Source organism: Phyllostomus discolor, chromosome 9 (assembly GCF_004126475.2).
Source record: "Phyllostomus discolor isolate MPI-MPIP mPhyDis1 chromosome 9, mPhyDis1.pri.v3, whole genome shotgun sequence".
Classification (NCBI taxonomy): Eukaryota; Metazoa; Chordata; class Mammalia; order Chiroptera; family Phyllostomidae; genus Phyllostomus; species Phyllostomus discolor.
The window spans coordinates 20800653-20813815 of record NC_040911.2 but is presented as its reverse complement, the minus strand read 5'-3'; the positions used below and the strand labels follow the sequence as shown (position 1 = coordinate 20813815).

The window sequence follows — 13163 nt, the reverse complement described above, 5'->3', positions numbered from 1 at the left end:
CTTTTACTGATGAAAAGTCAGACATTATTTCTGTCACTGTTTTCTTATAAAGAATGTATTTCTCTGGCTGCTTTAAAATTTTTTTATCTTTATTTTCTGTCAGTTTATTTACAATGTCCAGAAGTGGGGTTTTTTGTGTGTGTTTTTATTCTGCTTGGGATTTGCTGAGCTTCTTAGCTGTATGAATCTACATGTACTATTTTCTCTCCCCTGCTTCTGGGATGCTAATTGTACGGATGTTAGAACACCTGATACTCTTCCGTAGGTCACTCAGGTGCTGGGGTTTTCGACATCTTTCCCCCCTCCATCAGTCTGGATAATGTATACATCTCTCTTCATGGTCCCTGAATTTCCCTTCTTCAGTGCCCTGTAAGTTGTGAAGCCCATCCTGGGATATTAGTGAATGACATAATATGAAATGATATTTCATTTCAGGTATTACATCTTTCCGATTCACAATTTTCACCTTGTTACCACAGTGTATTCCATCTCTGTGCTGAGATTCCCCCTTATGTTCCATCTTTTCCTTTCAATATTCAAACATCTTCACGTGGTTCTTTCGGATGTCTCTGTTCTCTTGATTGTAGGTCATATTTGCCTGCTATTTTGCTTATCAAATAACTGGGTTTTTGTTTGTTTCCCAGACATTGTGGGTCCTATATTATAAACATTCTGGATTGTGTTGTTTTCCTTTAAAGAGTTTGGCTTTTGTTCTGATAAGTTCATGTACTGACAGATTAGCTTAACCCTACTGTAAAGAGTCTTTTTAGTGTGTGCTAGGGCGGGACTAGGATAGCTTTTACTCTAGGGCTAGAGTCATCCTGCTCTTAGTAACTGCTGTTAATGGGACATCCACATATCTGGGGTAGTCATTAAAGTGGCCCCACCCTGGCTAGTCAGAAATCCAACATTGTCTGATATTATGTGGCCCCAGGACTCTCTGCTCAGCTGAGAGCTCGCTAGTAATAAGTCTGTGCTAGAAGACTTCATGGAGTCTAACCCTCAAGTATAGGTTAAAATTTGGCCAAAGACATAGGGGATTCCTATTAAGGTTTCTAGGGTTTCTTTTCTACATAACTCCCCCTTCTCAGGTAACCTCTCCCCCAATTTCCAGCCCCCTCAGGAACTCCAAACTCTGACCTCTGTTTTTTCAGTTCAGTGAAATCACGGCACTCTGGGTTCTACTTCCCTATGCCCAGGTTTAAAAAAAAAAGTCCTCCCAAGCAGAAAACTAGAGATACTGTGGAGCCTTATGAATTCCCCTTCTGTCTAGAATTCACAGTCTATATTGTCCAAAGCTTGAAAACAGTTGCTTCATTTTTTTTTCAGTTTTATATTCCATAGGAAGGTTAAGTCTAATGCCTATTAATTTCACTGTGGCTGGACCCAAGTTAGAGATCACTTTTATTACAGAATCACTGAGTACTCAAGGCAGCATATGATAGTAGCCTCTGTCTTTGCATGAGCTGTTGCCACCCATAACGAAAGGAGTGCTTTAGTATCACTCACAGCCCCAAAATAGCAAATAAGGACTATTTCCTGTGGGAACCACATCAAGGTGACTTCCCAGGGTATTTTATGTAACAGGAAATGGGGATACACTCACTATATATACAATATGTAATGAAGCTTCAGGTCCATTTAGGAGCTGGCTGGCTTTTCTGTGTCCCCTTGTCTTAGACTGCTTGGGCTGCGACAACAGAATACCACAGACTGGGTGACTTATAAAAAGCAGAAATCCATCTCTCACAGTTCCAGAGGCTGAGAAGTCTAAGATCAAGGTGCCGGCAGATTTCATGTATGGCGAGGGCCTGCCTCCTGGTTCACAGATGGCCATCTTCCCTGCGTCTTCAGCGATGAAGGACAAGAGAGCACTTTGATGTCTCTTATTAGATGAGCTTTAATCCCATTCATGGAAGTTCCATCCTCATGACCTAATCGCACTGTGCTCCCGAAGACCCCACTTTCTAAAACCATCACATTAGGGTTTAGGATTTCAACATACGGATTTTGGAGGGACACAGACGTTCATGGAATTCTGCGGAATCAGAGGGTCATAAAGCTGTGGTTCAAAGAAAGTATTAGTAGCATTCCTTTACACCTACCATTAGCAAATGCAGGAATGAAACTGGGTTGAAAGATGCTTGGGGGGCAAGTTCAATGACAGCTGGCATGTTCATTCCTCCTATTCATGAGCCTAAACGGTAAATTTCAAAATCATTTCTTAAGTGACAGAACTGTCTCTCCCCACCTCCCTTCTGTTAAATGAAATCCTGTGCAAGGCTACTGTGTTCACTTTGGGGTTAAAACAATGGTCTGGAGCTTTCCTGTTGCCCAATCCATTGGCTGCAGTTCAGAAATGTCTTTACAAAATCCTAGGACTCTGTGGAACATGTTTGAAAACCACTGAGCTGGAACATCTCTTGATAATATCAGAGCGTCTTTAGTCCCTAACGCAGACCCCTGTCTTTAACATAATCCAGTGGTTCTCAACTCTGTCTGCTCATTGGGATAAGTGAGAGCTTTGAAAAGAGAAGAACCGCTGTTCAGGCCCCACCTCTAGAATTTTGGTTTAATTGGTCTGGGTCAGATCCCAGGTACAGAGTGCTTTATGAAGCTTCCTGGATGATTCTAAGGTACAGCCAGGGCTGAGAACCTTTAATCAGACACTTTGCGGTTGCCTTCCTTGTCTCCCACAGTTAGCTCTTGCTCAGGCTTGAGCACTTGCTTCAAGCCTCAGGGATGGAACGCCAGGATTCCCCAGAGCTCTGGGGATTGGCCTGGATGACTTGGGGTCATTGACATCCCAGGGTTGGAGGTCATGAATGTCTGCATGCCTAGTCCTTTCTGAGAGGACAGTATTCTCATCCATCCATGTCACGACTCTTCTGTCCACCTCTCCATGCAGTATACTTGACACACCTAAACAGGGGGCCTTGTTAGAGGTTCTTACTGTTTGAGTTACAAAGAGTTCAGAGAGCAAAGCAGGAATGCTCAAGGGTGCCAGCCTGCATATCCTGACAGGCCTATGGCGGTTTGCTCTGCGTATTCACCACCAAAAAGGGCTGCAAATGTCATAGCAACCACAGAAGAGCCCCACCCCAGAGAAGCATTGTGTTGAAACATTAGGTCACTGGTTTTAAAACTTGATTGTACATCAGAATTATCTGAGGAGCGTATAAAAATACACATTCCTTGGTCCCACCCTGGGAGATTGCAAATTAATGGATCTGCAGTGGGGCCCGGGGATCTATATCAATAACCAGTACCTTAGGGTACAGTGATCCAGGACCACATCTACAGAAGCATCGAGTGCCAAATGAATAAATAAAGCTCCCTTCTTTCTTCATAGTCAGACATATTTTCCTGCTCATGTAAAGCAAAATGTCTCGCAAACAGTAAACTTAAATTATCGAAGTCAGCAGAAAGCAGCATGAACACAGCTAACCCAAAAGAGTGGTTTATCTCCCACGAAGTCATGCTTAATTTTTGATGAGTGATGTGATTTTTCTCAGACTCAAATCGCTATCTTCTCCTCTCATTGAGACAAACCTTGCTTTTTAGATAAGCCTGAGCTAAGGCTGAGTGACTTGTTGTCTTTCCTCTTACATGGATCTTTAAGTTTTTATGCAGTGAGATCATGCTCCTTTTAAAATTTAAAAGAAAATAAAGAGCTTTCTAAAAAGAAATCTGACTTGTACAAAATTTAAATGTATGTTATTTACACATTAGTTCTGGGGAAAGAGATAGTTATCTGCTCTACAAAAGAATTCCACACGTCACCAAAAGACTTGCTTCCGTAGACACATCCTCCAGGAGAGAAATCAGTCCGGTGTTGTCAGAATGGTGTTTTACTGCTGAGCGTCTGGCCTGGGCTCCATGTGCCCGGAAAGCACTGTTCCTGTTAAAGCAAGCCACACCTTCACCATGACTGGGAGCTCCACAAACGGTCAATTCATAGGAGTGGGGGAGCAGCCAAGAGCCATGCTTAGTTGGTGTTAAGAGTTTTCCACAAAAATAACTGGCCCAATGTACAATATCATTGCTGCTTCTGTTACTTGTGAGCCATTTCAGGAGATGGCCCTGTGAGGGCTGAGGGTGGTATGAAGGCCTTAAAAGATTCAGGTGTCACACCCCAGAAAAATTCATCATCTGAAGGGGACATGGAAACCTGTGCCGCGTGGGTGAGCAAAGCCCCCAGTCAAAGACCCCCATGGAGAATCATATCCCCAGACTGCTGGAGCAGGGAGGGAGAGAGAACCTGAACTTCTCCCACTTGCCCCACCTTAAGCCAGGGGCCGGGTTGCCATGTCTGTGTCGGTCTCAATGGAGTAAGTGCTCAGTTCTCGGTGAAGGACGTATTGGAACTGGCAGCCTCCCCATTGTGTGTGTAATATGTCATGGCTAACAGATGAAGGAATGGGATTTCCTGAAATGCAGCAGGATGTAGCCATCAGCCACTGCGAGAAGAAAGCCTAGTTCTGCCACACCCCTTAGAAAGCACCCCTTCTCAGTCCTCTTTGCCCCTTCATTTCTGCTCGTCCTGAGTGTAGAGGTGAAAGCACAATTTCCCCCCATTACTCCTGATCCTTTGTTGGGCTTCCCTTTTGTCCACCCTGCCCTTTGATTGCCTGGCTCTCCCAGCAGGGCAAATTGCGGCTGATAGGATGGAACAATGGGATCAGGCAGTGTCCAGATGGAAGCACGGGGAACCAGGCGCGCTTAACTGCATTACTTTCAGCTGGGCTGCCCTGGGTGTAAGTGAGCAGGCCCCACCTTTCAGCTACCAGCGTGAAACCCACCCTCCTGACAGTCATGCGGTCTTCCCCAAAGGCAGAGAGCTCTTTGCAAAGTGAAACAATTAACAGGAGGTGGGAGAAAACTAACAGTGGAAATTGCACTGGACGGGAGTTACCTTGCAAGTACCTTTAGTCCTTAAGTATTTGAGAAAGATTTTCTTTTTGTTCAACAACTAATACATTTAAGCAGCCTGTTTTCATTATGAGCCATTACCAAACAATTGATGGGCAGTTTATTGTCTTTTGTGTGCGGCTGTATATTTTGTCATGGTAGTAGGCAGCTCAAACATTATTTTGTTTATTCATTCAACCAACATTTATTGAAAACTTTCTGGGTGGTTTTGTTTGCAGTAGGCACTGGGGATAAAAAGATAAATGAGAGTGTCTCCGATCTCCAGGTACTTACAGTATATGAGCGGGAGAGAGAAAGGTACACAAATAAAGGGCACATATTAGCATTGTGGTGGATGTCCCCACTTCCATGAGAGACGACAGTTCATGCAGAAGGAATGGCATAAGAAATTAGGCTGGAGGGGTGATTATGTTTGCAGACAACATGTTGCAATACACAGATCATTAATCTCATTGTTGACAAAATGAAATACCTGTAGTAAAATGTTTGTTCCTTTATTTATTCAGTAAATATTTATTGAGTGCCTACTCTTTGCCGGGCACTGTGCTTGCTACCTCTGTGATGGTGTATGTATAGGACAGAAAGGGAGAAAGATGTTAATTTAGTTAGTCCACAAATCAAATGGAAAAGGAAAACTATGGTAAGTACACCCAAGATGAGATCCATAGTTTTATTATAAAAACATGTAATAGGAATATTTCTATAAGGTAAGGGGGCTCTTAGGAGTCGGCTGAGATGAAAACGTAAAGAAAGAGTTAATTAAGGACTCTGATAGACACCAAGAATAAGAAGATGAGGCAGCAGAGAAAACATGGTGGGAATTAGTGACCAAGATCCCAGCGCCACCGTGAAGCCCCCTTGCAGACTTCAGGGTCCTGATCCCCAAACAGAGGGGGTGGTGGCAGGAGGTGGAGGAAAGGGAGAGAGGGAAAGTGACTCCAAGCCCCATTTGCCAAAGCCCAAAGCAATACTTTCACCTTTTGTCCCACTACAATTTTTAATAAGTGCCACCACTGACTCTCAGAAAATGTTCTAGTGAAAGTAATCAACTCTGTTGCCGCCCTTAGGGCTGGGAAACGTTCAGTCCACTCGCAGGCTTGTCATCCTGCTAGTTTGCCCATCGTGCCAACCGAAACCCAAAGCATCAGTCAGGAGTTAACAAAGCCCTGATTCATAATAAGTAAGTGCCATTTAATATTTTATGCGGTGAATAAGATTTTTTTTTTTTCAAAAAAAAATGGGAGAGCAGCCTACATCCACAGCAGTCATACCTCCTAGTAAACAAAGTCAAGGGGCAGGATTCGTTCTCTGGATGCTGATGAAGTGTTAGTGCATCCACTCTTAGCTACATGCTGAAGAAAAAGTTCAATCAATTTTTTCTTAATCTTCTGCTGGGCACTTAGAGACTTACTTAGCCTGAGGAAACTCTCATGCTACTCAACTGAAATCAAGTCCAGTGTTGGAAGTATAAACAGGATTTCATAAAACGAGGGGGCAGAGAATAAGCCCATGGATTCCAGGAACTTGTCCGAAGGAAACTCTGGTCATTTCACTCCATTGCATTTTACCTGTAATGCTTCCTGACATCTGTGCTTTGACTCCTAACAGGGACTGTAAGAAGTATTTTCAAATAAAGCAGAAATTCTAAAGCATCAATGGCAAATAGATATAGATAGATGGTGAATGGATGGATGGATGGATAGATAGATAGATGGATAGATAAACGAACAAATGCATATTACAGGTTAAAGCTTCCTAAATTCACTATGCCAATCATCATGTACTTCTCAGTGGGGATATTATCCAAAGCTTTCTGTAATTTATTAACATTTTCACTTCCTTAACAAGTCTTAGGGTAATGCATGCTGTAAGTTTACTACTCTGCATAAAAACAGACTTATAGTAAGCTTTGAGGGATGCTTCTTTGTATTGGTAGCGTGGCTTGAAATCTATCTAGAACAATGCGAGTGTCTCTATATTAAAAACAGTTTTAATATTTCAAAATGATACGTTCACTATCCATTCCCTTCATGATGTTACAGACGCTGGTTATGCTTTGCCCCTAGCACAGGTTCTGCCTTCCCTAAGGAAGGTGCCGGAGTCTGAAGACATTCATTTAGAATCAATGTAGGGGAAAACACGGCTGACAAGTTCAGAGGTGTGATCTTGAATGATAATGATTTTTTCCTGGCACATTTGTCCGGGAGACTCAAGGTTCCTTTTGCGAGTGTCCAAGAGTTTCCTCAAGAGAGCAGTCACTGCCTAATGCGGGCTTAAGGACGCCTTACAGGACTAACTCCCAAATGCAGCCCCACTCCTGGAGCCGGCGAAGGCTTGAAGGCTCTTCCATTTTTGATCCATGCCTTTGGCCCGCTTCCCCCATGCGGTCTTCAAACTGCCACCTGAACTCCTCCATTTGTGCTGCTTTGCCTTGTCACAGTGGTTCCTAATGAGCCACTTGTTGGAGTACAGAGACGTTGAAATTCAGGATAAAGTACAAACAGATGGGGACTACAATCAGAGGCAGCCAGGAGGAGAGGCCAGGACAGGTGGAAGAGGCAGCTTGAGCTGGGCAAAAAGAATGCAGGGAGTCGGGAAGCTCAGATTCTCTCCTGGACACTGCCCCCTCGGGCAGGACTCTGTTGCTGAAGTTTCAGCCTCATTTGCAAAATGCACACATTGAGCTAAATGACGTTTAGGTCACCTCCTCTCTCTAAACAGTTTAGGTTCTCGGATTGCGTTTGACTGAGATAGGTTAAAGTTTCTGTTATTTGGCGGGGAGAGGGGAAGACCTGATTAAGGCATCCTCATTAATGTTTAAAACCAGTGCACCATATTTTTACTACTGCAATTGAGAAACCCTCCCTAAGGCATTCTGCAAGTAAAGGTGGCTGTTTCCAACTTTCGCATCATTAAGCCTTTTGACTTTGTATTTTAAACAGCTCCAACATGCTCATCTTTGTTTCTCTCTCTCTCTCCCTCTCCACTCTGCTCACCTTTAGGCTTACGAGCGGCCACAGAAACACTCAGCTCTCCATTATGACCCAGCCCTCCCACAAGACTTCACCGGTGACACCTTAAAACCAAAGCACCAGCAAAAAAGCAGCAGCCAGAACCACATGGACTGGTCCACCAACTCTGACAGTGGGCCTGCCACTCAGAATTGCTTCATCAGTCCAGAATCTGGCAGAGAAACTGCAAGCACCAGCAAGATTCCCGCTCTTGAGCCCGTGGCTTCCTTTGCGAAGGCCCAGGGTAAGAAAGGCAGTGCAGGGAGCACATGGAGTCAGCTGTCCAACAGTAGCAAAGACCTGCTCTTGGGAGGCGTGGTTCCATCCCCGAGCAACCACAGCTCGCCTGCCCCACCCAGCAGCTCTGCCGAGTGCAACGGGCTTCAGCCCTTGGTGGATCCAGATGGGGGAGGAACAAAGGAGCCCCCAGAACCACCCGCTATAAGCAGCAAGAAAAAGTCCAGTAAAAAAGATGTGATAAGTCAGACCATACCAAACCCAGACCTGGACTGGGTCAAGAATGCCCAGAAAGCATTTGACAACACCGAAGGGAAAAGGGAAGGGTACTCTGCAGACCACGCCCAAGAGGCATCGCCAGCCAGGCAGAATGTGAGTTCCGTCAGTAATCCTGAAAATGACCCCAGTCATGTCCGGATTACCATCCCTATCAAGGCACCCTGTCTAGATCCAAACAGCCACAAAAGGAAAAAGAGACAGTCCATCAAAGCAGTGGTGGAAAAGATCTTGCCAGAGAAAGCCCTGGCTTCTGGAATCACTATGAGCAGTGAGGTAGTTAACAGGATACTTTCCAACCCTGAGGGAAACAAGAAAGATCCCCGTGTCCCAAAGTTGGGTAAAATGATAGAGAACGAGTCCCCCTCCATTGGCCTTGAGACTGGTGGAAACACCGAGAAAGTTGTCCCAGGAGGCGTGCCTAAGCAGCGGAAGCCAACCATGGTCATGACGCCTCCGACGTGCACAGATCACTCTCCATCCAGAAAGCTGCCGGAAATCCAACATCCAAAATTTGCTGCAAAACGGAGGTGGACGTGCAGCAAACCCAAACCCACCAGCATGCTTCGGGAGGCGGTCATGGCCGCCTCCGACAAACTGATGGTGGAGCCGCCGTCCGCGTATCCCATCACTCCATCCAGCCCTCTGTACACCAACACAGACAGTCTTACTGTGATCACACCAGTCAAAAAGAAGCGGGGACGACCAAAGAAGCAGCCTTTGCTCACGGTTGAGACGATTCACGAGGGGACTTCCACCAGTCCGGTCAGTCCCATCAGCCGGGAGTTTCCTGGCACCAAGAAAAGAAAGAGACGACGCAGTTTAGCTAAGTTGGCCCAACTCGTGCCAGGAGAGGACAAACCCATGAGCGAGATGAAGTTTCACAAAAAAGTTGGAAAGCTTGGGGTGTTGGATAAGAAGACCATCAAAACTATCAATAAGATGAAAACACTCAAGAGGAAAAATATCTTGAACCAGATCTTGTCCTGCTCCAGCAACATTGCTCTGAAGGCTAAAGCTCCCCCGGAGACCAGCCCCGGGGCAGCCGCGATTGAGAGCAAACTGGGCAAGCAGATTAATGTCAGCAAGAGGGGAACCATCTACATCGGCAAGAAGAGGGGCAGGAAGCCAAGAGCAGAGCTGCCACCCCCTTCCGAAGAACCCAAAACAGCCATCAAGCACCCGAGGCCTGTTTCTAGCCAGCCGGATGTTCCAGCCGTGCCTTCCAACTTTCAGTCACTTGTGGCGTCTTCACCAGCAACTATGCACCCACTTTCCACACAGTTAGGTGGGTCAAATGGCAACCTGAGCCCCGCCAGCACTGAAACCAGTTTTTCAGAGTTGAAAACTATGCCAAATCTCCAGCCCATCAGTGCTCTTCCAACCAAAACCCAAAAGGGAATACACAGCGGAACCTGGAAGCTGTCTCCACCCAGGCTGATGGCCAACTCACCTTCACACCTTTGCGAGATCGGGTCACTCAAGGAGATAACGCTGTCCCCTGTGAGTGAGTCACACAGTGAGGAGACGATCCCGAGCGACAGTGGCATTGGGACGGACAACAACAGCACGTCCGACCAAGCAGAGAAGAGTTCAGAATCCCGACGGAGGTACTCTTTTGATTTCTGCTCCCTGGACAACCCGGAGGCCATCCCGTCCGACACCAGCACAAAGAACCGGCATGGCCACCGGCAGAAGCATCTCATTGTGGACAACTTCCTGGCCCACGAAAGCCTCAAGAAGCCAAAGCACAAGAGGAAACGGAAAAGCCTGCAAAACCGTGATGATCTCCAGTTTCTGGCAGACCTGGAAGAGCTCATCACCAAGTTCCAGGTGTTCAGGATCTCCCACCGGAGTTACACCTTTTACCACGAGAATCCGTATCCCAGCATATTTCGGGTTAATTTTGATCACTACTACCCGGTGCCATATATCCAGTATGACCCGTTGCTCTATCTTCGTAGGACTTCAGACTTGAAGTCAAAGAAGAAGCGTGGTAGGCCTGCAAAAACCAATGACACCATGACAAAGGTGCCTTTTTTACAAGGGTTCAGCTACCCTATTCCCAGTGGAAGTTACTATGCACCCTATGGAATGCCTTACACATCAATGCCTATGATGAACCTTGGTTATTACAGTCAATACCCAGCTCCTTTGTACCTATCGCACACGCTCGGAGCAGCTTCCCCATTCATGAGGCCGACAGTGCCGCCACCTCAGTTCCACACGAGCTCCCACATGAAGATGTCTGGTACAGCGAAGCATAAAGCAAAGCATGGAGTACACCTGCAGGGACCTGTGGGCATGGGCCTTGGCGACATGCAGCCATCCCTGAATCCTCCCAAGGTCGGCAGTGCCAGCCTGTCCAGCGGTCGGCTCCACAAGAGGAAACATAAACACAAGCATAAGCACAAGGAAGACCGGATCCTGGGGACCCATGACAACCTGAGTGGTCTCTTTGCAGGCAAAGCCACAGGCTTCTCCAGCCACATCCTGAGTGAGCGGCTGAGTAGCGCAGACAAAGAGCTCCCACTGTTGAGTGAGAAGAACAAGCATAAGGAGAAGCAGAAGCACCAGCACAGTGAAGCCAGCCACAAAGCTTCCAAGAACAACTTTGAGGTGGACACCCTGTCTACGCTGTCCCTTTCTGATGCCCAGCATTGGACGCAGGCCAAGGACAAAGGTGACTTGAGCAGTGAGCCTGTGGACTCATGCACAAAGAGGTACTCTGGCAGTGTTGGGGACGGTGGCAGCACAAGACCAGAGAGCCTGGACGTGTTCAGTGACATGAACCCTTCAAATGACAAGTGGGACAGTGACTTGAGTGGGAGTAAAAGGAGGAGCTATGAAGGCTTTGGGACGTACAGGGAAAAGGACATCCAAGCCTTCAAGATGAACCGCAAGGAGAGAAGTTCTTACGACTCCTCCCTATCTCCAGGTAAGGCCAAGTTTTTCTTCAAACTGGGACTGCCTTGTTACTAAATTGCTGGGGTTGGCTATTTAGAGGTCCGCCATCTTGCACACATTGCTTGCACTGGTTTGCAAAGAGGTAGGAATCACATGAACATTCTTGCACATTTGAGTCTGCTGCACATTTTATACATTGCTTACTTGGGATTTACTGTCTTTACTCTCTCTTGGAGCCAGTGCCTGAAAACTATGGGCCCAGAGGCAGCCCCAGTAGCTACCTAGATTACAGCCATACACACTACCTCCATGCTTTTTATTAAAGGTTCTCTTCTTACTTTCTCATCTGATTGGATGGTATAGTTTTCTAGTTGGATAAAGCTTCTAGTACTCACTAAGAATACTAACAAGATCCCAAGAATGTCACGGCTGGATGTGAATGTCTGCCTAGTTTATCTAACATGCATTCTCTAGAGGTCACACACCCTAGGTTGAGAATTCTGCAGCTGAGCCCTTGGAAACTGATGATCAGTGAGTCCTGACGTCTACCTGATAAGGCAGCCCTAGGCCCAGCCCATATTGTCTTCTCTTTGTTCATGGGCATTTGATAAGCTGCCTTGGGCAGGCCCCCAAGGTGCAGCCCTGTCAGTGTGCTGCAGGAAAGGGAGGGAGCCTGGCTGAAAGGTGCTGCAAGCCCTCTGCCCCCAAGGGGACCTTAACGCTGCATCTCTTGGCATGTCCCCTAGGAATGGAACCTGCCCACTAATCTCTAAACTCCAGAGTTCACTCCTTATCATTTGCTGGCAGAATTTCCTTGCCAACCTGGCCACCCATACAGTCTTTCCTTGCTGTGGAAGCATCACAGGTCTACATAAGTATCCCTTTGTCCCCCTTCACACATCACGTAGATAAGACTCCTGTAAAACAGAGCAATAATTTACTAGGCAGCTCCTCCCCTAGGTGTTGCAGAAGCTGAAAGGATTTCTCATGTTCCCCTTGCCCCCAAATAGCACAAAACCCCCAGCCAAAGGTTGGTTTTAAAGGGCTAATCATCCCTGTTTAAGGTTTGGGTGTAGTGTCTCACCTCTGTTTATCCTGTGTACCCCATACTTGTCCTTTCCCTTCCCAGGGAGTTTATAATTAGCGAAGGCAGGGGCAGACAATTCATGAGAAATTAGAGACATCCTCTAAGCCGCCAGATTTCAGGAAGAAATATGATTATGAGTTAGAAGCCACTTAAAGATCATCCCAAATTGCCACTAGCTTGTGAGTTGCTGTGGTAGATGTTCTCCTTGGTTAATGAAGAGACCAATTAGCAGTCACGTCCCCTCCATTTGCTGGGGTGATAAATGGCCTGTGCTTTGTGTCTGCCCAAAGTGGATGTTCTCATCTGGGTTTCCCGTTTCTCATCATCGAGCTTTGTTGAAGGTGCTTGGTTTTTCTGTGCAAAGCCCAAGTCAAGTCCACTTGAGAAGGGGTTGCTAGATCAAACTTTCCCATGAGAAATACTATTGCTTTTTCTTTCAGCGTGATAGAATTGGCTCAGGACCAAAACTAGCCATGGGCAAAGGGTATTCTTTTTTCCCTTTTTCTTTCTTTCTTTCTTTTTTTTAACTGTTATTTTCTTGACTTGTTTAGCTAGAAAAATGACAATGGTGTGTTATTGCTGAGAACCTACAAACAAAAACCCTAACATAACAGACTTGAGGAACAAGCTCTCAAAAGCTAAAAGCAGCTACTGTTGCTCTCACTAGGTTTCTCAGCAGTCTTTCCGGGATGGTTTTTGTGGTTGGACCATAT

At 46.2% G+C, this 13163-nt stretch overlaps 1 protein-coding gene across 5 annotated transcripts in view; it reads left to right on the top strand.

The window, feature by feature from the left end:
* The window catches only part of SETBP1 (SET binding protein 1), a 350054-nt gene that overhangs the window by 240853 nt on the left and 96038 nt on the right, over positions 1 to 13163 (top strand). For all 5 annotated transcript variants that reach the window (XM_036009099.1, XM_028525004.2, XM_036009101.1 and 2 more), the window contains exon 4: positions 7935 to 11394. In XM_036009099.1, the coding sequence (XP_035864992.1) occupies positions 7935 to 11394 (3460 nt within the window). The remainder of the gene's footprint in view (positions 1 to 7934; positions 11395 to 13163) is intronic.